This window comes from Rhamphochromis sp. 'chilingali' (genome assembly GCF_963969265.1).
Source record: "Rhamphochromis sp. 'chilingali' genome assembly, chromosome: 2".
Taxonomy (NCBI): Eukaryota; Metazoa; Chordata; class Actinopteri; order Cichliformes; family Cichlidae; genus Rhamphochromis; species Rhamphochromis sp. 'chilingali'.
Genome location: NC_137930.1, coordinates 21,856,734 through 21,882,861, shown reverse-complemented (window position 1 = coordinate 21,882,861; position 26,128 = coordinate 21,856,734). Strand labels below are relative to the sequence as shown.

At 41.2% G+C, this 26,128-nt stretch overlaps 1 protein-coding gene and 1 long non-coding RNA gene across 3 annotated transcripts; one reads left to right on the top strand and one right to left on the bottom strand.

Moving 5' to 3' along the window:
- Positions 1-14,237: 14,237 nt before the first annotated feature.
- On the bottom strand, positions 14,238-18,191 carry LOC308387376. The gene is made up of 3 exons (XR_013969936.1): positions 18,065-18,191; positions 16,996-17,094; positions 14,238-16,863 (listed from the first exon to the last, which is right to left on the bottom strand). It is a non-coding gene; the product is annotated as an uncharacterized lncRNA (long non-coding RNA).
- LOC308387367 (uncharacterized protein) lies at positions 17,127-23,285 on the top strand. Of its 2 annotated transcripts, none has more exons than XM_080867357.1 (10): positions 17,127-18,534; positions 18,976-19,064; positions 19,423-19,541; positions 19,644-20,060; positions 20,144-20,369; positions 20,549-20,698; positions 21,395-21,609; positions 21,696-21,849; positions 21,931-22,040; positions 22,603-23,285. In XM_080867357.1, exons 2-10 carry the CDS (start codon positions 19,025-19,027, stop codon positions 22,912-22,914), a joined length of 1,743 nt encoding a protein of 580 aa, XP_080723483.1. In that variant the 5' UTR covers positions 17,127-18,534; positions 18,976-19,024; the 3' UTR covers positions 22,915-23,285. The 2 variants fall into 2 exon arrangements, with proteins under 2 accessions (XP_080723483.1, XP_080723482.1); XM_080867356.1 differs by having other exon boundaries at positions 21,392-21,609.
- Positions 23,286-26,128: the final 2,843 nt, after the last annotated feature.

Sequence of the window (26,128 nt, the reverse complement as noted above, 5' to 3'; positions counted from 1 at the left end):
ACCTCCTGAAACATAATATATTTTCTGTCAGAATGTCAAGTTCATGCATTAATGACATTGAATATTGATCATTTGAAGCTACAATAATCTATTCATGCATTGTGCTCACAAGCCTTAGGGTTCTTCCTAAATGCATGTAAGATATTGAATTGTAAGGTCAACCTCAGTTTAATGCTGCATTGATCAATATGTTTTTTTTTTCCATATTTAGCCAAATCATTACGTGTAACAAAAATGGGATGCTAAATGTGATGACCTCAAAGTCCATTAAAACTAATGGACTTTGAGGTGTGAGCCCTGAAAAGGCTTTTAGCCTCTTTATGCTTAATATCAATATTCTTTTATTTATTTATTTTTTATGTATATTTGATTTCAGTCCAGTATTTTTCCATCAAGGCCTCCAAGTAAATACTCATATCTGAAATGTTCTGAAACAACTTATTTTCTGTCAACTTCAAAGCAGAGAAAGAAAAACTTTACACTGAGAGACCAGTATAACAATGGTGCTACAGACACACCCAGCTTTTCTCTGAGAGACAATTTATGATATTTTTTAAACTATACATTTGGTATACATCCACTTCTGAACCAAGTTTTCAGTTTTAAGCTGCATGCACAATGAAGGTGATATGTTCATAACCCATTGTATTGAAGCTGACTGCAGTTGCTGGTGGACAGTCCAGGTTCTGTTGTTTATATAACCTTCTAACATATTTACTACCAGGTCATATGTCCCTGAGTATATCCTGCACACAGTTGTGCAACTAGAAGCAGTGATTATTTTTAACATAGTTGCTTGGAGTCAATTTTTATGGTGAATGGACTGGTGGTTTTCAATTCTACCACTTTTCTACATCACTTCCAGTGTGAACAGAACTTTAGCTGATGCTGATTTCTTTTCTTTTTTTCCCTTTTTTTTGTAGTTGCGCTCTACATTTCATTCACTGTTTTGTTGTTCAATCACCAAACTGGATTGGGGGTGGGGTGGGGGGGGATCACAATTTCAGTTATACAAATGTTACTTAAATTTTCCCTTTTAACTCCATGGAGTTATTCCTTGGGGATAGTCCTTGCATGCCTGTGTCTGGTGCAGTGACTGTTTATGTGAACAAAAGATGAGAGGGTGGTCAGCAAGGCAGCAAGTCCTTAATCCATGAGATAATAGTGGGAACTAGGGGAGGCAGACCCCTGGTGTGGTCAGGGCCAATAAAGGAGAGTGACAGAGACAGCAGTTACATTCTTCCTATGGCACTGGCAAAGGGTGACTCAGACTGAAGATCTGTGTTTAGTTAACTGGCTAAAAACAGATGCACCACTGTGTATTATCTCTCCTCTTAATCGCCAGTTTCTCTCTTGGACATGTGCATCAGACCTGGGAATGGCCACTGAACTGCCAGCTACTGTACTTCATAATTAAAATTTGTGTGAATGTATTGTGAATTCCAGGAATCAACTTTGACTAAACACACACGAGACAACCAACAGTGTTAGTATTTAATGTCCAAATATTAGTGCTTTCCTCTTTTCACAGAGCTGCCACTCTAAAAAATGGGGCCATAATCAAACCAGCTTCCAAAGTGTGCTTGTTTGATTTCGCTAATATGAAATAAGAATTAATTTCCATTTTATGTTACCCTATAGAGTGTAGTGAACAGCAACACAAAACTTTTCTTATGAGTCGAGTAACAATATTGCGTTGTTATAATGGAATGACTGTTGGAGGAACCAGCTAGCAGACATCTGTGTAAACAGTTTAATTAAGACCATGTTTGATGAATTATAGCTGGTGAAGGCACTGCCTGTTCTAATACTTCAGTGTCTTAATTACACCAGACATCCATGTGTTCATTCTCTCTGCCCACCCCATATTCTCCCCATACTTACAATGATAGAAATTGAAAAAGTACAAAAGGGAAAGTGCATTTCACACTCTACTGAAGCAAAGCAAGCAATTTCAAATTAATCAAAACACAATAAGTTTACAACATGATAAAGAGGTGCTGTATGTGACATGAGGGGAGTTGATTTTTGATGCTTAGACCTCTGTTTTATGTTACAATTGAAATGTTACTGGACAAAAATGCATTAGTTCTAAATTAAATTTTAGTTGAGACATTTAAAAAATCCAAATCTAGTCATAAAGTCTTAGCTATCTATTTCGAGAAAATGGAATTTGCAAATGGCCTTTCTGCACAGAGACGACACCGCTTACATGTGTCTGTGAGGGGAAAAAATCAAGAGATTGCAATTTTGCCTTTTATTCAGACAGACCTTAGAAAAGCATGAAGCTACACACTGAATGCCAGCACTCCTAATAAAAATGGCACTGACTCGAAAATACAGATACACCATAGTACATGCAACGGGATGACTATCATATGTGATTTAGACAATCAGTGTTTCTTGTGTTCTTTAAGGGGTTCATCAGATACACCAGTCTAGTCCAAAAATCAAAGAGGATTATAATTAGGCACATGCTTCCGATTGAAATGGGCTACAAAATGGCATGATTAGCTGTGAAATATACCTCTTGATAATATAACATACCTATAACACAACCTATGATACATCTCCCCATCTATAATAAGTATAAATAGGGAAAAATCAATATGAATTATTGCTTGGCCTATTTCTGTGATATTTATAAGGTTCCCATGTCTGCACCAAACAATAGCTGGGGATCACAGTACACGTCCAAACCAGGGATGAGCACTATGCCTTCTTCTCACAAGCTAGGCTTGGAATTCTGACTGGGAGATTAGGGAAGTTTCCAAGCTATTCATAACCCTACCCCCACCCACCTTCCATTCTCCACAGAGCACTTGGCTTGGTGGCAGAATCCTCTCCTGTTCATCTGGACTGGTCTATTTCTGTATTTCTGATGTGCCTCTGATGCCATGTTTAGAGCGTGTCTTTGAATGGTTTGTACCTGTTTATCCCAGCAGCACACAGGCTTATGAGATGTTTCCCTAGCAGCTTACCAGCTGCTTTTCTCAGCTGGAATGCTGGAATGCTTGTATGTTTAATTCAGAGCTTTAATCCTGACAAAAGTGGACCAAACATGTCTTCAGAGTGTTTTCAGTGTCTATCACAGAAATGTGGAATTTATACCTTTTTTCCCTCATACAGTGACCTGTTTTGTCTTGCTATACTGCGCTTTACAAATTTATGAAACCATCAAATGAAAGGTTTATTACACACGCACACACGCACGCACGCACACACACACACACAAACGCACGCACACACACACACACACACACATACACAAGTATAAAGTCATTATTTTATATTCTTATAAAATAATGATTTTAGACCACTTCTTCATAGAGCCATGAGAAAAAAACATTCCAATGATTGTAAATACTTTCACAACTCATTAAATATTGAAAGAAAAATGCTATGGCTACTGCAGCATAGGCGGCGCCAAAGGTGGTATTATGGGACTTCAGCAAAGCCCTGAATTTCTTGCTGTCCATCATGCCGATTTTTTAATGTTCTCGTTTGGAAACAAAAACAGGATCCTTTCCACTGTATAGGTTTTTTCTCAGATCCTGTCATTGATATTGGATGCAGTGTGTGCATTAGGAGCTAGGAAAATTTTCACTGACCACATTTTGAGCTTTGACAGTGATGCTGTAGTTAGGACATAGTTAATAATGACTTCAATCTCAAAAAATCACAGCAGTAAGAAGAGCCGTATATAAAGTATAAGTAAAAGTAAAATATAATGAATATTGTGATTCATAATCTAATAATGAAACTTTTTCTATGTTTACATTTAAGACTTTTAAGTTTAATTTACATTTAATTTAAGACATTTAAGACTAATTTTTATTTTTGTTTATAGTTACATTGAATATTCAAGTAGTGGGTTTTTGCTTGATGGCACTGGGACATTAATATCATTGGTGCTTATATAGATGATATGAAAACTTCCACCACAATTAGTCATTCAGTTTTGACAGTCATTGTTCATTGTCAGAGAGGTATTAAAGGCCTGGCTCTCCAGTGACGCAGCACTACTGTGTTCCAATTATAACAGAATTTGCTCCTATTTCAAACCACAGTTGTGCTTCAGCTGTTTTACTACAATAGGGGGCATAGGGGTCAGTGGTGACATAACTTGGACCTTGCAGATCAATTTGTCACTAGTTTGACATATGTGTTGTGACAGATGTAGCTTTATGCAAATGCATTTTTTACAGATTGCTAACAAAATGTATTTTCCATTGGTCAGTGTGTAGAATTGTGGTAGGCAACAAGAATGGCTGATCTCTCAATATCATTTCAGTAAATGTAAGTGGATAGGCAGTTTCTCATATATCTCATTCTGCACAACAATGTGAAAATATGACCAAAAAATTGGGAGAAATTATTAAGATATAACTTTGTAATGTTAAATTTAATCTGATTCAGGGCACTACCACTCGTCATACAAAAAGAATATAGACTGAATGATACAATATAATGACTGTATGAGAAAAGACATGGAGAGTCTTTATATAATAGTACAATGATGTCTACTTAAATACTCTATGATATTACAGCAAGAGAGATTTGGGAATATAGCAGGATTTCAGTTCAGTGAAACAACAGCAATCCCATTCATTTGCACAGTCACAAAACATGGAAACTTAAACTCTGCTATCTCCACTGTTAATCTCTGTCGGAGATACTGAAGCCTCTCAAACAGCCATATCTACAAGAGCAGTTGCTGGGCAACAGATGAAGCAACTATATACACAAGCTGCTCTTTTAAATATCTGCTGGCTTCATCCAACAAGGCCACCAACTCATTTCAGCTTTAGATCTGACCAAAGAGCAGGGCTGTGAATATTCATACTCTCATGGCACCAAAAATATTTGCTGGACTGTGACTGATTTCATTATTTTTAATCAAATAAGGAAATCCTCTGTAATAAATGAAGCCATTATTCCAAGACTGTCTTTTTATGACACAGATCTTGAAATGCTGAATATCTGGTTCTCAAATAAATGTCCACATTTTTATAATATCCAACAAACTTTCTTATTTTTGTGGAAAAAACATTAAAGCGAAGAAATATTTATAATAATAGAAAGTTCAGTGTTCAGTGTATCAGTTTCCCAGATTCAATGGGAAGGACTCTAGCTGAATGATACTAAGTGTTGTTTCCAAATGTGAGACATAAAACACAGCAGTGTAGCTTTATACATTGTAAGTAATAGATTTGCTACCATGTGATTTAAAGCAACAGACATAGAAGGACTGATAATACACATTTGTCAAACAACACTTGTTTTCTGGTTACTACATTAACTAAATATTATAACATTTAACATTCATCTGTACAGTAAACTGCTCAAACACATTTTAAACTGAGAGGATTTCTTAATCAGTTTCATCTCCTTTGTTGTTAATAACATCATAAACAGGTGCACTAGAGGGGTAACAACAAGACAATCCCCACAACAGGAATGGTTTTACAGGTGGAAGCCACTGATATCTTTTTCCTCCTCATCTTTTCTGACTGATAGCATGAGGCAAACCTACAAGTACTCCAGCTATTCCAAAACGACACATCAATATGCACCATTGCCAGAAGGTCTCAAGAGTAAGGAGGATATTCTAGGAGACAGCTAATTACTCTAGGAGAGCTAGACAGGGCCGTAGAAGGTCTTTAACTTTAATCAGTAGGACCGGTATCTCCTTTGTGAAAATAGGAACAGGATTAGCACTGCTAGAGTTACAAAATGACGCCCAGAAGGCCACTGGTGTGAATGTCTTTGAGAATCAGAAACCGAATTCATAAGGGTGGCCCGAGGCCCTCTAGTGGGCCCTGCGCTCATCGCTTGGCAATTGCACATGTGACTGATGTGAAAAGGTCAGGAGAAACTGTGGCAAATGTTATGGTGCCTGTAAAATTGTTAAGGTATGTCACGGACTGGAGGTTCAGCTGGTCGCTGATCAGCTGTTTCTCTCTATCTCTCTAGTTCGCTCTCTCTCTCTCGCCAGGGCGGAACTCATTATGGGTTCACGCCCTTGGCCCACGCCCTCGGAGGAGGAAACACCTGTGCCTCATCAGCGTGGATGGCATTTAAGCCAGGAAGCATCGACTGTTCTTCGCTGGATCGTTGTGAAAATCGCGTCAGTGAAAGTCGAGCGTCTAGCAAGTGTTTTTCGGAGGAGATTATCCACACTGCGAGAGTCACCACATTCCCAAACCAGAAACCGTGGATGGACAGATCGATCCACACTGCAGTAAACGCCAGGACCGCCTCCTACAACGCGGGTCTCGCCACTGGCGATATGAGCGCCTACAAAGCGGCCTCATACGGCGTGCGGCGCGCGGTGAGAGATGCCAAACGCTGGTACCGGGAACGTGTGGAGTCCCACTTCCACCAGGGCGACACACCGAGTATGTGGCACGGACTACGCACCATTACGGACTACAAAGCCAGGGACACTGCGCTGATCAACGCTGACTCTGCATTCACCAAAGAGCTGAATCAGTTCTATGCCCGTTTCGGGGTTAGCCAGGCGGCTAATGCTATCTACCGCCTGACTACCGAGGACAGTGACGTCATCAGCGAGAGACTGGTGACCAGCATCGCGGAGCATGACGTCCGAGCGGCACTGAGGAGAGTGAACACAAGGAAAGCGGCGGGGCCAGACGGCATCACCGGCCGTCTGCTGCGCTGCTGTGCTGACCAGCTAGCAGGTGTGTTCACTTACATCTTCAACGAGTCCCTGGCGAAGTCTGTGGTCCCCACATGCTTCAAAAGATCCACCATCATCCCTGTGCCCAAGAACAGCAAACCCTCATCCCTGAACGATTACCGGCCAGTTGCACTGACCTCGGTGGTAATGAAGGTGTTTGAGAGGCTGCTGAAGAACATCATCTCCTCCTCCATCTCAGACACCACAGATCCGCTGCAGTTCGCCTACAGATCCAACAGATCCACAGAGGATGCCATCGCCCACGTCCTACACACCACTCTCAGCCATGTGGACAAGAAACAGGGTAACTATGTGCGAATGCTGTTTGTTGATTACAATTCAACGTTTAACACAATAGTGCCCTGCAGACTGTTCACAAAGCTGAGGGATCTGGGACTTAACAGCCGTCTGTGTGCATGGGTGTTGGACTTCCTCACTGGCAGAACTCAGGTGGTGAGGGTGGGCAGGTGCTTCTCCAACAGCATCACCATCAACACCGGAGCACCTCGGGGATGTGTCCTCTCGCCACTGCTCTACTCCCTCTACACTTCAGACTGTGTGGCCACCCATGGCTCCAACACCATTGTGAAGTTTGCTGATGACACAGTGGTGTTGGGTGCCATCTCCAACAACGATGAGACGGCCTACATGGATGAAGTGAAGAATCTGGCATCGTGGTGCCAGGACAACCACCTCCAGCTGAACGTCAGCAAGACCAAGGAGCTGGTGGTGGACTTCAGAAGGGGTCAGCACAGAGACTACAAGCCCATTATCATCAATGGAGCTCCAGTGGAGAGGGTGCAGTCCTTCAAGTATCTTGGTGTCCACATCTCCTCAGACCTGACATGGGCTGCCCACATTCAGGTCCAGACCAAAAAGGCTAGGCAGCGCCTGTATCACCTACGACAACTGAGGAAGTTCAGGGTCTCTCCAAAGATCCTCAGGATTTTCTATACAGGCGCTGTGGAGAGCATCCTCACACAGAACATGACATCGTGGTTTGGGAACAGCTGTGTGAAGGACCAAAAAGCTCTCCAGAGAGTGATCCGTACAGCAGAACGCTGCTGCAGGATTGCTCTCCTCCCCGCTTCAGGACACCTACACCAGGAGATGCCGGACTAGAGCAGCGCAGATACTGAAGGACCCGTCCCATCCTGGCAACAAACTGTTCCAACTTCTGCAATCTGGTAGAAGGTTCCGCATCTTCCAGGCAAGGACAGAGAGACTCAAGAGGAGCTTCTATCCCCAAGCCATCCGTGCCCTAAACACACACATCCGCCCTCTCACATCATCTATAATTGACTGAGACAGGACTCTTCCAGACACTAAACCAAGGCACAATGTACATTTCAATTCCTTTAATTTTAAATATGTTTATATTGTCTATCCTGTAAAATAGTCAGATGTCTATTCATATTAATGTACAGAATTCACCTGCTTGCTGCTACTACTGCACATTCACCCAATGTATATACTATATATATATATAATGTTCTTCCTCTGCACCCCCCCAACTTTTTTGCACATGTCGAGGAGCGTGTCAGGCTACATTTCACTGTGTGTTATACTTGTATAACTATGCATGTGACAAATAAAGAACCTTGAACCTTGAACCTTTCCATGTACTTGTGTGTTTGGAATCTAACGAGCGTTTCTTTGTGTGCAGACCCTCTGGACTGTTTTCCCTGGTGTTCGAGTGGATTCGTGTTTGGATTGTTTGGAGAGAGACGAGAGTGTTCACCTGGATTTCCCCCGGAGCCCTGCCCCTCTCACCTTTTGTATATAGCACTGCCCCGCACCTTTGTAGATAACACTGCCCCGCACCTTTTGTATATACACTCATTGGACATTGTTCATTAATAAATTCTCTTGTGTGCATCAATCCCCGGAGTCCAGCGCGTGAGTCCACCTTGTACACTGTGACAATAACAATCCAGCCACATCATGGACTCAGCGGACTCAGCCCCCACCAAGCAACCGGTCATCTCCATGGAAGCTGTCTTGGATCAGCACGAAATAATGTTACCGCACATTAATCAGCAGCTGGCAGCACTAACTTAAGTCATCGCTCAACGGATACTGCTGGTAAGCCCGCCCACCCCTTCTCCACCTGTCACTTCACAGTTACCGGCTCATGAGCCCTCTGCGTCCGGGTCCTCCGCTCGTTCAACGTCTGCCCATGCGGAGCCTCCTGAGCGGTCGCTGCCCGTACTGGAGCCATTCTTGGGTGAGTTCCGCAAGACTGCGGGTTTTTTAATACAAGTGACGTTGCAGTTCAAACAGCTACGGAGGACTTATGAGACCGATGAGGCTAAGACTGTTTTTTTTTTCGTTCAGTTGTTATGCGGTCAAGCATAAAGTTTAAAAATGTCTTTGAGAGAGGCATCGGGGCTGAAGCGGCAGCTCACCGACTGCTTACTTTGAAGCAGGGAAGACTGAGCATGGCCGACTACTTGATTGAGTTTTGGACTCTGACTGAGGAGACCAGGTGGGGGCAGTCAGCACTAATAAGTACTCTGCTGAATAACCTGTGTGACGAGCTAAAAAGGGAGCTAGTTATGAGGAAATTGCCTGTGACTCTTTCTGATGTTATGACCCTGTGTGTAAAGGTGGATGAAAACATGCGAGCGCGTCGCAGCGCTAGAGTCTACAACTCCCAGAAGCCTCTAGGATGAGAGGAGATGGCCTCCGGCGGAGGTACAGCATGTAGAATGGGAAAACGGGACAGGAGTTATGAAGACGAGGGTGAGCAACCCATGCCAATAGGATGCTCCAGATTAACACCGGAAGAGCGACAACGGCGTTGGAGAGCTGGTGAGTGCTCCTACTGCGGCTGTAAGGGCCATATGGCCATTTCCTGTCCTGACCAGCCAAAAGACCATGCCCGCCAGTAGAGGGGAGAGTACGGGTGGGTGAGGTTTCCTGTTCACAATCTCCTCCTCGCTTGATGCTTGCGGCTAAACTAACGGTTCGTTCTGTTTCTCACCCACTCCACGCACTAATTGATTTAGGTGCAGAGCAGAATTTCATTGATGAGTCCCTCGCTCAAGAATTAAAACTAAACACTAAACCACTGCCACACTCACTCCAAGTTACCGCCCTCAGTGGGCAGCGTCTCCCGGATATCACCCACATTACGGAGCCAATATCATCAACCCTCTCTGGTAATCATTCTGAGACGTTGCAGTTATTTGTGCTTAAGGCTCCTCTCACACCACTAGTCTTAGGGTTCCCCTGGTTACGTCAACACAACCCAGTCCTGGATTGGAGAAAGGAAAGCATTCTAGGGTGGGGAGAGGAATGTCATATGTCTTGTCTAAAAGCCGTAACTCCACCCACGAACCCTCAGAGTAACCCCCCACCATCAGAGTCACCCGATCTTTAGTCTGTGCCCTCAGTCTATCACGATCTTAAGCAGGCTTTTTGTAAAGATACAGCACGTTCTCTTCCCCCTCACCGGCCGTACGACTGCGGAATTGATCTTCTCCCGGCACCCCACTTCCTACCAGCCGATTATACAGTCTTTCACAGCCTGAACGGGACAGCATGGAAAAGTACATTAATGAGTCGCTCGCCGCAGGTCTGATTCGCCCGTCATCATCCCCTGTTGCGGTGGGGTTCTTTTTTGTTGCAAAGAAGGACAAGAGCTTACGACCTTGCATAAATTATCGAGGCCTCAACAATATCACCATCAAAAACAAATACCCACTACCACTACTGACATCAGCCTATGCACTGCTCCAAGGGGCCACAGTTTTTACAAAGCTGGATCTACATAACGCGTACCATCTGGTTAGGATACGAGAGGGGGGCGAATGGAAGACGGCTTTTAACACACACTTAGGCCATTTTGAGTACCTCGTTATGCTGTTTGGTCTAACCAATGCCCAGGCTGTGTTCCAGGGCTTTGTCAACGACGTGCTCCGAGACTTCCTTAACCACTTTGTGTTCATCTACCTTGATGACATTCTCATCTTTTCACGCTCCGTCTCTGAACATAAACGCCACCTCCGGCTGGTTTTGCAACGTCTTCTCGAGAACCGTCTCTTTGTGAAAGGTGAGAAGTGTGAATTTCATGTGACCACTGTTTCATTCCTGGGCTACACCATTGAACAGGGTAATCTCAGGCCCGACCCAGCTAAGGTCCAAGCTGTCATTAATTGGCCCGTCCCGACAAACCGTAAGCAACTCCAAAGTTTTCTGGGTTTTGCTAATTTCTACAGACGTTTCATCCGTGACTACGGTAAGCTTGCTCTCCCACTAACTCGTCTCACATCTCCTAAGGTTCCCTTCTGCTGGGAGGAGTCAGCACAAAGGGTTTTCAGCCTCCTGAAGGCTCGTTTCTCCTCCGCACCCATCCTGGTTCAACCTGACCTCGGCCTGCAGTTTGTCGTGGAGGTGGATGCCTTGGACACAGGGGTGGGGGCCATTCTGTCCCAGCAACAGAAGGGTAAGCTCCATCCCTGTGCCTTCTACTCTCGCCGTCTCTCATCTACTCAACAAAATTATGATGTTGGGGACAGGGAACTGTTAGCCATTAAGCTTGCCCTAGAGTAATGGCGTCACTGGCTGGAGGGTGCTGCCCAGCCATTTGTAGTTTGGACAGACCATAAAAATTTGGAATATATCCAGTCAGCGAAGCGGCTTAATGCCCGCCAGGCTAGGTGGGCCCTGTTTTTCACAAGATTTCAGTTTACTATAACCTACAGGCCAGGTTCCCGCAACACCAAACCCGACGCTCTTTCTGGTCAATTCACTGCCTCCGAGGAGACTGCTCGAGACTCTCCCATCATTCCCCCCTCGTGTGTCATTGGGGCCCTGACGTGGGAGGCCCAACGAACAGAACCAGACCCAGGAACGGGTCCTCCTGGACTACTCTTTGTGCCCTCCTCTGTCCGGTCACAGGTGCTACACTGGGCACACACAGCAAAATTCACCTGCCACCCGGGGGTCCACCGCACTGTCTCACTCCTTCAGCGCTTGGTGGCCCGCCCTTATCAAGGATGTCCGTGAGTACATAGCGGCCTGTTCAGTCTGCGCTCAGAACAAAGGTGTTAATCAGCCATCCTCTGGTCTCCTTCAGCCCCTGCCCACGCCAAGCCGTCCCTGGTCCCACATCGCTGTCGATTTCGTCACGGGCTTGCCACCTTCGTCAGGTAACTCTGTCATTCTGACTATCATTGATCGTTTTTCTAAAGCAGCTCACTTTGTTGCCCTTCCCAAGCTTCCCACGGCCCTGGAAACCGCCCAGCTCCTGACGAACCACATCTTCCGTCTCCATGGAATTCCGGTGGATATAGTCTCGGACAGGGGTCCGCAATTCACGTCTCGCGTGTGGAAGGAGTTCTGTTCCTCCCTGGGAGCTCAGGTCAGTCTTTCCTCTGGCTTTCACCCGCAGACTAATGGTCAAACGGAGCGAGCCAATCAGAAGCTTGAGGCGGCCCTCCGATGCGTGGCGTCCACCCATCAGACCACCTGGAGCGAGCAGCTCCCTTGGATTGAGTACGCCTCACCTCCTCTGCCACCGGAGTGTCCCCTTTTGAGGCGTCTCTGGGTTTCCAACCACCTCTGTTTCCGGCTGTAGAGGATGAGCATTTCGTACCTTCTGTCCAGCAGCACATCCGGAGGTTTCGGCGCGCTTGGAGGGCCACACGGGCTTCCCTTCTCCACACGGCTGAATGGAACAAGCACCTGGCGGACCGCCGTAGGACCCCGGCACCAGTTTATGCACCCGGACAAAAGGTTTGGCTGTCGACCAGATTCATTCCGCTTAGAGCTGAGTCTAAGAAACTGTCTCCTACCTTTATTGGTCCCTTTGTGATTGACTCTCTGGTGAACCCGGTGTCGGTCCGTCTTAAGCTGCCCCGGAACATGCGGATCCACAATGTCTTTCACGTCTCTCAAGTGAAGCCCTGTCTTTCCAGCCCCCTTTGCCCTCCTTCCAGGCCCCCTCCGCCCGCCCAGGTCATCGATGGCCATCCAGCCTTCACCATCTCGTGCATCATGGATGTCAGGTGCAGGGGGCGTGGTTTGCAGTACCTGGTGGATTGGGAGGGCTACGGAATGGAGGACCGGTCTTGGATCCCGCGCGCGGCCCTTCTGGACAGGAACATGGTGCAGGCGTTCCATGACGCTCATCCTGAGAAGCCAGGGGGTCGCCGGGAGGCTCCCGTTGGGGGGGGTACTGTCACTGCCTGGAGGTTCAGCTGGACGCTGATCAGCTGTTTCTCTCACTCTCTCTCTCGCCAGGGCGGAACTCATTATGGGTTCACGCCCTTGGCCCACGCCCTCGGAGGAAGAAACACCTGTGCCTCATCAGTGTGGATGGCATTTAGACCAGGAAGCAACGGCTGTTCTTCGCTGGATCGTTGTGAGAATCGCGTCAGCGAGAGTCGAGCGTCTAGCAAGTGTTTTTTCATGTAGTTGTGTGTTTGGAATCTAACGAGCGTTTCTTTGTGTGCAGACCCTCTGGACTGTTTTCCCTGGTGTTCCCTGAGTGACAAGTGTTCGAGTGGATTCGTGTTTGGATTGTTTGGAGAGAGACGAGAGTGTTCACCTGGATTTCCCCTGGAGCCCTGCCCCACTCACTGCTTTTGTGCTGAGGTGTTTTTTCTGTTAGCAAACTGTTCTCCCACCAGGAGCTCAGTCTGAGTGGAGTTTTTTTTCTCCTCCTCTTACCTCATGTAGTGTATTTTCGTTGTTTTTCCTATCAGCCTACCTTTCTGACATGTCTCCCCAATGTGATGTTTGTGTAAAGTTGGTCAGAAGGTTCCTTTGTGAGTGCGCATGCGCCATTAGCGTGCTGCCTGCTGTAACCCCTAATTTCCCTCGGGATGAATAAAGTATTCTGATTCTGATTCTGATTTATATAGCACTTCCCCGCACCTTTTGTATATGCACTCATTGGACATTGTTCATTAATAAATTCTCTTGTGTGCATCAATCCCCGGAGTCCAGCGCGTGAGTCCACCTTGTACACCGTGACAGCGTAACTGGTTTAATGGTGAGTGATGGCTTGTGTAGGCATATGCATGGAGGGATAGACCTCTATAAGTTAAGCGATGGCACCCAGACTGCCATTAGATCCAAAGACATTGTCACAACAATGCCTGGTCTTATGTGGTGAGAGAATGTAGGTAATTTCTGGAGAACAAAGGATTTAATACCATTGATGGGCCCCCATGCTTGACATTATTCTTTTCAACCTGTGTGGACCAGTTCAGGTTGCACCTCAAACTTTCCCGGAGCTCAGTCCACATCTAGGAAGGGATTCTCCCAGGACAATATCCATGGTCTCATTAGGACCATGCCGGGATGTTGTCAGGTGTGCATACAAGAACATGTGCCCTATACAGACTACTTGGTACCATTTTGAGTTGCTGCAATAACATTTCGGAAAAATGGCATAAATTTTAACTCTGATCTTTGGGGTGTCTTTGAATTCAGCTCTCTGAAGGTCGATAATTTTTATTTCCATCAAACATAGTGGCATCCTTTCATTCCTACACTGCAAATTATCTGGTGCTTGCCATGATTTAAAATCTTATTTTTAGACAGGCCAGATTATTTGCCTTGTTTTAAAAAAGATTTACTTGTTTCTAAGTCTGGATTTTAGATAATAAACTTAAATCGAGAATAACCATATAATTGTGTCTATATTAGTACAGAAATCCAGAAATGGGAAGAATAACTCTTAAAATAGCCTACATTAGGTCTCTCACCAGATGTCTCTCAAAATATCACTTGTTTCAAGATAGAGTGACAAACTCAATTTGCTTGATTTAGGAAATTCACACAAGGCATCTGTTGAAAATATTATTTATTCAAAATCATGTCTGACTTCAAAGTTGTACATATAAGGGAAAAAAATTAACCACAATTTATGATACAAATCACATTTCAAAGACAGCTGTTTGTCCCAGCATGCCAGCATTATGTGGTACAACATTGACATTGGTTTAGGGAACATTTAATGACTGTCAACTTATATCATCACAAACTACACTAAGCCAATACTTGGTGCAACCCTAATCTTAAGGGTGATTTCTATGGGAAATAATATCAGAAAGACTGTATTTGATTGGAACAAACACACTGTCCTTAAAACTAATAGAAAAGTATGAAGTGTAATCAATGAGCTCATGGGCTAATTCTGTAGCTTGAGCAACAATGGGCACAGTTACTTCATATGCCAATAAGTCTTCATTTAAATTCAAAGTTTCATAGCATTGGTACTCAAAAGCAATAAAAGATGAGTCAATCAAAAAGATATCCTTTATCAGTCCAAACACAGGGAAAGTGCCATCCACATCTGCAATAATCATGGACTTCCCAGCAATGTATTTATTGCCATTTAGAACATACCATTTCACTGAGACAACAGACTGCATGACATCTATTCCAAAAAATTCTTTAATTTTTTTCCTAACATATTCATTATTTTTAACAGCTGATACTGGCCCGGATTCCTTTTCTTTCGCAAAAATAGGATGTTCAGTGCCTATTTCATTTTGACAACACTCAAGAAATTGATTGTGGTTTGCTAGGGATTTACAAACATTTTTAAAATTTAACTTAGAAGCCCACTGTTTAAAATAGGAGTGCTTTGCCTCAAAGCGCATGCACATACTCCTTATTAAAGGTCCAAGGGATAAGATTTGACTGGGAAGATGCAACATATAATGTTGCTTAGGTATTATATTGGCTTCGGGAAAAAGTTGCTTGAACTGATACAGGTGTTCTTCAATCATATTTCTCAGTTGCAATACAGTTTGTAAAGAAATAATGGGAGCAAGAACTATTTGAACTATCATAATTAACTTTCTAATAAATACAACATACTCACTCTCCACACCATACAAAAGAAAAAGTAATATTTTTAAAAGAATTAGCATCTGTCCACAAGACTGTTTCAATTTGTTGTCGTTAGCCGCTAAAGTGCCAAAGCTAATAGGACATGGTTTATCCCGTATTTCAAGAGGTGAGTAAGGAAAATTTTGAATGTCTGAATTAAACTTGTCTAATTCCAATTGTCCTGAGAGAATTAGGTGTTTTAATACAAATTTAACTTCCATTGATGCAACACCTTCAAAAATAACATGCATTATGTCCTGTGGAGTTTGTTTGATCAGGTCAAATGCAGGAACATCAACTAGTCTGCTTCTTCTATTAATTCCATAAGTAGTTTTGAGGGACGCTTTCAATAAATCTGTGCTTGCTTTATCTATTTCAAAACACTGCCTGATATGTTTCTCCAGAGTTCTTTGAACAAACTTCTTCTCCTCAAAAACACTTTGCATATCATCAAAGTTGCATTCACAGTGTCTACATTTGCTATAAGCAAAACCAATCCCTTCTTTAAAGCCAGCAATCTCATGCTGGGCTAGCATGTCTCCGCAAATGGCTATAACAGCACCAAACAATTCAATTTCACCATTTGACATTTCAATCCTTACACCATTGTAAAGCAGTGATAGATCTTGAAGTATTCTTTTCAGTACAACATCAATACCCCACTGAGAAATGTCACTTGCTTTAGCAATAGCAAGAAGTCGTATTGCAGCTAACTTTGACCTAAATTTTGGATCAATATTTCCTAAAGTATAATAAAACATGACCAATTTGTTTGCAGAAGCATGGGACCCTAAGGGGTTACATATTTCAATTTCATCTGTGTACAGTATTAATTGCAATGCATTTGGCCTCTGAGAAAACAAGGGGTGAGATGTAAAGAGGGACCCGTCTCTAAAATCATAGAAGAATCCCTCTCTGCTTCTTTGTGGTGCAGTGTTCAACATGGTAAAGATTCTCTCATTAGTCATTAACTGCTTTAGACTTTCAATTAATGGTACATAGTAAAAACTTTTGTTCCTTAAGGACATGACCCTTGAAAGACCTTGCTTTACCCAACATATCTTCTGGGATACTACTACTTCCTCGGCGTTGACTGGACAGAACATTTCCCCTATGGCTCTACACTGTCCATATGCAATGGTGGAGAAAGGATCCATGAATTTATCAAATGTAGCCAAAGCCTCATCTTGAAGCTGAGTGGTTCCCTCGGCATTATCTTCAAACACTGTCTTCATTCTTTCCTTGAGCGTATCCAAAAGAACAGCCTGATACTGTTGCACTCCTGAGATGATATGTTTGACCGTTCTCTGTGAAAACATTTGAAACAAAAGTAACTTATTCTGCATTTATATTAAAAAAAAAATTCTGAATTCCATTATGAACAAGTAAGACATTGATTGCCTTATGTAATGTATTGATCCATTAAGACTATAACATACCTGTGATAAGTGGCACTGTTCTTGAACACTGATAGCAAAAGCTGCAGCAGATCTGGTAATATCGTGTCTGGTAAAGGATGTTTTAGCAACAGCTTCTTCCTTTAGAGCAGAAAAACAAAGTTAGTCCAAACTCCTGGCCAATTATAGAAATTCTTACATAACAGGTATAATCAGTTACACCTAATGATTGGTCCATTAAAAAACAAAGTGCATGACAGTGATTAGTGTTACAGTTGTGAATATTCAATATAATATAAGATAATATAATATTCATTCTTTGGAATAAAGAAAAAAAATGGAAAAGAAATCAAAGACAAAGAAACAATAAAAAAGGGGTTGTCCATTGTTTTGATGAGGCTAGGGATTGGATTCATGAGAATGAGATTTTATCTTTTTAAATAATGAATTTTTGTTCGCACTTAGATATTAGTTTCTTTACATGTTTGTTGTATTTATTAAATTATTTATGTATTTTTAAATCACGTAATTTAGATTTGCACTTAGAATTTATGTTAGTATTAGTATATGGATATATTTTATTGTATGCATTTATTAATTTATTTAATTTTCAAAAAAATCATTCTTATCCATGTTTTGGCAGTATTTCTAGCCAACAGATTTTTTTACAGTGCTTCCAAATACTCTGTGTCTTACCTGAAACTGTAATTCCTACGAGATACCCAAATTGCTGTCACATTGAACGATTTAAACGCGCTGAGAGTGTCTTTGATGCAAACTTCACCAGGAGACATGCCAGCCGCAGAGTGTGTGCCTTCTCCGGCTGCAGCATAGCCTGTACTATCTACACTGAACTGCTATTCTGTTTATTTGTTTTTCATTTCATCCTGCAGGATGAAATTGTGATTTAAAATCCAACCATGGTGGAAATCGCTTGTAACAGTTTGAAGAACAATATCTAGCGGTATAATATCGCGAGATCTCGTTAAATTTCTCTTGATTAAAAATGGAGAAAATGATTAAAAGTAATATAGGACCAAATACGAGGAGTTAGACATAGCTAAATTTGTCATCAGAAGCCACACTACATTTTATTTAGTTTAACACTTACCGTGATCGGGCTGTCAACAACCTGAGGCTCCTGCACTTCAGGCCAAGATCCACCAGTTGATATTTCCACGGTGCTGGTTGTTGTTGCAGTACTACAGTTGGCAAAGACTGAAACACCAAAATTTTCCGATCCTAAAGAGTGGGATGTTGGGGGGATCCTCCATCCTCTTGGTGGGCTTCCATTCGTCAAATACAGAGGGTGCGTCCGTTTAATGTGGCGAAAGAATGAGTTAAAAACTCTGAAATCTTGTTCACAGCCATCTATTCCACAGTAAACCCAAAAATCCTGCCTTCGACCATGAGCTGCATTTATGTGGCTAAGGAGCACCTTCAGAGTTAAAGAAACAAAGATAAAACAGATCATACATCTCCAGAGCGCCATGGTGAACTGTTTTCGCGCAGTAGCAATGCAGCTTTACTTTACCGCTCTCCACTGAAGGCCACAGATGAGAGTGTGGGACCATGGGAAAGGTAGGCAATTTTAAAAATATATGCATCCTTAATTATCCAATTTTTCAGGTTTAAATTACATCAGTTATATTTATTTTTAGGCAATAAGTGTTTAAGACTGAATTTATATTTTTATTTTCTTTTTTTTTACTTAAAAAAATTAAATATAAATAATTTTCTGCATGCGCATTCTCAGTTCCTGTCGTGACGTTACTTTCACGCGGGACAAACTCTTTTCCCCTGCTTTGTTAACCATCAGGACCGTTAGGAAGATCAAAATTATTTATCTAAACAAAGTGAACAGTAATTTAAGGTTGGTAACATTAAGTTGATTTGAAAAATACTATGGTACAACGGTGTTATTAAGATAAAGTCGTGTTTTGTGAGGGCTGCTAGTTAGCAATCTAGCTAATGTGTTAACTTTAGCTAAATGTTCTTATTTAAGCTGTAGGATATTTCCAGGTACTGTGAGTGGAGGCTTTGGAACGAACTAGAGAACTGCTGTCACGGCATGGACAACTTTGACGATGCCATACTGTCTGTGTTGCAGGGTAAGTCTTATTTTTCAGTTATTTTGGTACGTTAGCTAAGCAGCCTTAGCATCTGTTAGCATCATTTCTGAAACTTGGAGCTAGGATTGCACTCTACTCTGAACTTTATCCACATTATAGCCTTGAGCTGTCTTTGCCTAAATAGACTTGGAACATCATTCTTGAAGACAGCCAAAAATAGTTTTATTGCATTCCCAAATATTTGATAAACTGTTTTAAGTTTGACATTTTATCCTGTTAATATTACTTATTGCTAAAATACATTTATTGACAAAAAAAATGACCTCAATATGTAATAAGCCACGCCCAGGAAAAGAGAAATAAATATCACTTTTGAAGTTGTTTTTCTCTTTTACAGCTGCGAATATTGATGAGGAAACTTTGAGGAGCTTTACCCGGGATGACCTAAAGGATCTTTTTCCGGGCCATGAAAATTTCTTCCGTAGAAAGAAGATTTGGGATTTTATCAGCCAAAAGGTAAATACACATTATACCACTAAGAAGATGATTACTGTCCATATTGTCTAGCATTAATTTGCCTAATTGTGTATTTTTGTTTATATCCCACAATTGTTATAGTTTAAGAGTACTGACCAAGATGCCAACACTTTCCATCGAAGCGAGAGTAACCCCTTAGGCTTTGATGTGTCACAATGTCAGCCTCAAACTTCCACTCCCATTTCCTACACTGCTGACAAAAAAATGAAAATGCCAGACCCACCAGAGTATGTGGTGTATACAGATTCAGAGTTGGACATGGTGCGCAGTCAGTACTTTGCATTGCTCCACAGTGGAAAGGAAAAGGACTGTAGGATGTCGAAGGAGCTATGTTGCAGACTTGTAAGGAACACCGTCACCAGCATGGTTGCAATCCTCCGTGCTAGTCCCATGGGGAAAGAAGTAACATACCCCTCCAAACTCGAAATGAGAGCAATGTCGCAGAAGATTGTCGACTATTACCCCATGTTACGTGATGCTGACACACACATGCCATACGTAAGTCATTCTTTACCCACTACAATATCTAAAATTGAGTGAGATAATAAAATGATGTACAAATATATATTATTTTACCACAGCTGACCATCTACACCAAACTGTACAAACGACTCCAAAATATGAAGTCTCCAAGGAAGAGGCAGGGCTCCATGCCACAACGAGGCAGGCCCAGGAAGACTCTTTTCAGCTCAGATGACACAGACAATGGGACTGAAGGTGACCTAAGTGGTGAAGCAAGTGGTTCAAGTGACTATACCATACTTCTTGAGAGCAATGATGACCTCAGTGAGGATAACTCAAATGCAGGTGTGTACTTTGGTCTGCTGTACTAATGACTTTTGGACATCTAAAACTTCAAAGAGACCACCTGCCCTCAGTTTTCTGTTCAGAGTGCATCACAAGATTTATACAGTGTTGAGTATTTTCCTTAACTTTCTAGCTATTCCCTGTTATTACATTCTGTTCATCTTCTGTTTTTTCCTCAGAGAAAGAATCCCAATTGCCGCTACCCTCCACTGTACCAACTACGTCAAACAATACTACCCTGGCTTTACCACTATTATCCAAGTCAGCCTCATGCTCTGCACCCAGGGCTGATATAGGTCCTTCAACTGCACCTCCAGATGATGTTGTTGGTAAGTCCACCATCACCCTTATCTACCTCTGTCTGACTGTGGTTCCTCTTACAGCTCTTTCCAAAATATGGTTGCAGCAATGAACCCCGTTCTAAGTGTTTATTCCATAAATCATAGTGGTTTGGCATTAACTCGAGTAGGTGTGTAAAATCAACATATGATAGATCCCTCATTCCAGTTTGCCAGTTAGCCATAGTAAGTATTTTAACACTTTGTGTTGTAATGGGTGTTACTCAGTGCTGATTATTTACACATGTAAATCCTCATGCTGGTCACATCTATCATGCCTTATCACAGTGTTTCTGTCATAGATCAAATTACCTAAAATATTTTTATCCATCAGCTCATAATCACTGTTCACACTGATGTGAACGATATACACAGTAAACAACCTTTACCTTATTTTCACCACAGTTTTATTCACGGGCATCTTAAACTGTCGTTTTAATATTTGATTCTGTTCAAACTAACAATTAACATAAATCCATGATCATTATAAGAAAAGGACACAAAGGGAAATGATCAGGACATATAGGGTCAGTTCATTACTCAAACATATTTAACCTAAACATTAATTCTCAGAAATATTATACTTAAAAACAACCATGCAACTAGAAATGACTGATTAGAAAAATCTGAATTTTGTGAAGTCTAGTTACACCATGTCTTACAATTGCTCTTTGCTTTCCCTAGCAGACCATGACAGCCTGAAGATGCAGGCAAGACATTACAAAACCTTGAGCAACATGTACAGGAAACCCAATGCAAAACCCAACCAAAGTGACGTTGCTCAAATTTTGGACCTGGAGTTTGAGGCCAGACGAACTTTTATTGACGCAGATATTACAAGGGAAGAAGACAGGCCCAGAAAAATATTTGAAGCATACCCGTGCTTCAAAGACATACAAAATGTAAGTTCAACTACCTTCAGTTAAATTCCTTGCTTTCTCTGGATAGGTTTAGTTAGTTTGACTAACTGAGCACAACTTTGTCATAGGCGATGGATGAACTGCGTCGCATCATTGGTGGCTCCAACTGCAAATACATAGATCAAATGAAGGGTCGATGGGCAGAGTTTTGTTCGAAAGTGCAGTTCTATGGCATTTGGAAGAAGGTCCTGAAACCTCCTCTCCCCTTGGATGTACGTGGAGGTAAGTGGCCTTTTCATACATTAAATCCACACATCAGATATGTTCGGATTGCTTTGTTGAGATACTTTTCTCTGTTCACAGTGGATTTTACTGTCACTCTCTTCAATGCACTTCCATCTCTTTTTCCTTCAAAAACTACACCACCAAAGCGGCTGGGAAGTGCCAGTGAGGCTCTCCTTCATATCCTCAAGGTGAGAACAGCTGCAATACCAGCCACTGTAACTTGTACTCCATTTACTTGTATTGTTATTATTAATATTATTATTTTGCTTTTCCTGCTTAATAAGAGTAGGTCGAAGTTCAATTCAGCAGGGATTAAATTACTCCTTATTCAGGATTTCTTAATTGTTATTCAAAACCTACTCCAGAGAGGCAGCACAGAGCAAAAGCACATTGCAGTTAGGATACAAGTAGAAGCAGTAAAATGATATATTTAAAAAGGCCTTCAAAAACTAGAATATGTAACAAAGTTAAAAGAAATTGTTTTAAAAAACAAATGAGAAAAAAAGCACAAATAGACATGATAAAAATGCTGCAAATTAGAGAAAATTCATGCTCAGAATTAATACATTTCCAAAATTTCATATTTATGTAAGTCAGATATTTTATATTTATTTCTTCTATTCCAACAGTAAATCAGTTGGAGCATTCTAAACTCTTGATATTGCTATTTGTGTCTTAAGCTGTTTGGATGCACAGCAACCCTTTCATTGAAAATCTTGAAGAATTTGTCCTTTTTTTGTGCTTTTCTAGCCGGGTGAAGATGCAATGCTATACCTGGAGAAGCGGCCTCTCTCCTCCCCAGTGCTGCTTTTTGATGGAACAACCAGCATTGTTGCTGTAGGAAACATACCAGTGACCACTCTCCCCTTGGAGGATTTCTGGGAAGGAATGTTGGTGTTGATGGCATATTACTACACCTTGCACTTAACATACCCAAAATGTGTTGCAACGGTCCTCTCTGTCATACAAACTGAGGTAATCACTGATGCCATCCATGATCAAGATGCCACTAGTGCATATAAGAAAGCAATAGCTGAGTGGAAGTCGTTCTTTGAAAAATAGGTGAATACCAAGCAGGATTTTATCAGGTCATTTGCAGTTTGTTTAGTTTTGTAGTACGTTTGTACAACTTTGTTCCTAATTTGCCTAGCAATGTCCTGAGAAACGGCTTTACTTAAGATGCTTTACAAATGAAAGTTGTTGTTTTTTTTTCTTAGTGACACTTTACCTGAGGCATGTAAAGTTTTAAGTCAGTAATGCCATTATTTATAACATTGTGAGACTATGTGACTGTCACAAAAGTTTAAGGCCAAAACTGTAATTTTTTTTCTGTGTTTAGGCCTTTTAAAGGGTTGATTTAGACTTTTAGGGATTGTGCAGCAGCCCTATTTTGTTTAAAAAAAAGGATTTTGTTCTCATGAGAGAAATAAATGTTGGCATATCACTCTTGTCCTGGTTTTGATTTCAGTAGAAGCCAAGGAGTAGGAAAAAGGTCTGTTTTAAGGTTTTTTTTGCCTGGATTTAATATTGATTCGGCTCTATTTTAAGATAAGCCAACCTGAATCAAGAAACAAATTAATCATATTTCACTAATATTGAGTAGTTTTTCATAGTATTAGAACTATTTTTCTCGTTGCAGTGCATTCATTTGCTGCAAGTAAGAATTCAAAACATAAAAAAAGACTGTAATTTAGCATATTTAACTAATATTTGGGACTTGATATCAAGTAATTTTATCTTAAATTGAGCTCTTTAAAGCTTATTTTAACCCTCTTCAATTCTCAAATGTGTTCTTTTATTTCTGGATTAAAAAATCTTATTTCAAGATTTCTTATTAAGTAAAATAAACTTGCTGCATGGACAGATAATTTCACTTGTTTTCAGTGCTTTTTGTATCAAATGTAGTATTTTTTTCCTAAATATAGACTAGCCATTTTTGCAGTGTAACACCTTGCCCAGTCCTTATTAGTACAGATTTTTATTTCTCATTGAAATCTAATGTGCATTCAGAGTGTTACTGTATTATTATTTTTTTAGCAGTGTCATTTCTGTTTTATTTTTAAGCTGTGTTCCCATAATTCGTGATGCAATATTAAACAGGTATGAAGCCCACAAACCAAAACACCTGAAAACAAATATGTATGACAGGATTTATGAGTGTGACATTTGAGATTTCTCACAAAAACTGGTAGGTGGAAATTGTTCACTTGACCTCAGTTACAAATTCCCCATTGTTCAAATGTCTAAATTCAAGAGGTGGCATACCTCAGTAGCATTGCTGTAATTGCAGCTGAGACCCATGGATGACTGGTGTTGTGTGTTGGGTTGTTATATTCCTTTTGATAGTGTCAACATTAGCTCCCAGCAGAACATGTCATACAGAAAATGGGATCTTTATTCCCCCTGTACTTGTTAACTTGTTTGAAGTGGAAAAAAGGGTTATGTGTGTCTCTGTGGGTTTGTTTGTGACTCGAGCCATTTCAAAATGGCATGCATCCAACACTGCTGAATTTCCAAGCCCTGTTGACACACACGTAACACTAATGCTAAAGAGGATAACAAGGAATGGTGCTCTATTAAGAGCTCTGTTCAGCAGCTGACAGTCAAGACTTGAGAGTCCGATTGTGAACCCACAGCAGTTTAACAAGTTACTTATGTATATATATATATATATATGTAGCCTACTTTATATATTTTCTATGCATAGAAAATATATGTACATATATATTAATAATATATAATATTATATATTAATACATGTATTAACTACTGCACAGCACACCGAAATGATGTTTAACTGGTGCTGTTTAAAATGTTTAAAAAATATTATTAGCTTGCTATACCTTATGACACAGAACTAATTGGAAAGTGCCTCTTCGATAGATGTCAACCTGAAGATGTAAACAGAGCTGCCATATTATATTTTTATATATTTCAAAGAAACAGACGATCGTAATTCCTTTTTATTGATTATATATTTTTATATGCTGTTTATCCTCCCATAACCAGTGACTTATTTGGGATTTTAACAGCATTTCAAGCGATATTTAAGAGAAGCTAATCAGTCCTCCTGCCCTTTACCAAGACATAGATGGTCATTATAAGTGTCACAAAGATAAAACACTTTAATTAGCTAAGACTCAAAGGGACTGCCTCATCTGTGACAAAGAATTGCATTATTTTTTTCTTTTTGCTGAAATGTAGCATCAATTTGGATAAACTGAATGGGCTAATTTGCCAGTGTCATATCAGGTTAAAACTGCAACCATTACAAATTTTTAGACTCAGATGTCACAATCTAACGTTAAGCCTCTATGCTCACATTGGTTCCACTACATAGCTAAAAGAAGAAATTGCATTCATTTTCCCTTTTTTGGCAACACACAAAACCCAATGAAAAAACAATTTGATTAAAATGAAAAGGATTAAGAAATTGTATCGTCAAGGGATTTCCTTTGTGCTTTTACATGGTTGATGTGTTTTGTTCCAAATACATACAGTTCTTGTGCTGTATTGCATTCCTAGAGAATATGGGTAGGCAAACAAACAAGTAGGCATGACAAGTAACAAAGTTGTAAAATGAAGATGGGTGCAGACTCCCTGTACACAAGTGGTTCCCAAGCTTTTTTGTTGTTGTTGTTGTTTCACTTCAAAAGTCAAGAGAATTTCACATCCACACATCACAGTTTTTATCACAACTGATCCAAATGGAATTAAACTTAAAGGTTAACTCAGTAACATCAGATGACTGCTTTTTTCACCTGGTTGTCCATACTTCACCTGGTAGTGGCTCCACACCTCACCAGCAAGCCAGTTTTAATGTATTTATGTGTGCAAATGAGTAGGAACTGGATTCTAAGCACTTCTAAAATAGTTAAGCTCAGCAAACTAACCATGCTGCACCTTTTGTGCAGACATGGTATCAGAACCACAACTTCTACAAAGTTTGCTTTAAAAAAACCCAAGATTTACGGTGGCCCTGAGAGGCCAAACGGACTGCAACTTCAGAAAACACTTGCAAAAAGAAAAACACCTGCAAAAAGAAAAACACTTGCAAAAAGAAAAACACTGCGAAAAAAACGCTGCAAAAAGAAAAACACCTGCAAAAAGAAAAACGCTGCAAAAAGAAAAACACCTGCAAAAAGAAAAACGCTGCAAAAAGAAAAACACTGCAAAAGCACACAAGACACAATGGAAATGTTTCTGGGGAGACAATAACCTGACGGACCAGTTGCACGAACCAAAACATGTATGTATAGCTGTATCCCAATTCAGG

What these genes read in the sequence shown, in the direction of transcription:
- LOC308387367 (XM_080867356.1), top strand. Translation starts at nt 19,025, where the DNA reads ATGGACAACTTTGACGATGCCATACTGTCTGTGTTGCAGG. An exon ending in CCCCTTGGATGTACGTGGAG is followed by an intron (nt 21,850 to 21,930) that starts GTAAGTGGCCTT and finishes CTCTGTTCACAG; the next exon opens with TGGATTTTACTGTCACTCTC. An exon ending in CTCTCCTTCATATCCTCAAG is followed by an intron (nt 22,041 to 22,602) that starts GTGAGAACAGCT and finishes GTGCTTTTCTAG; the next exon opens with CCGGGTGAAGATGCAATGCT.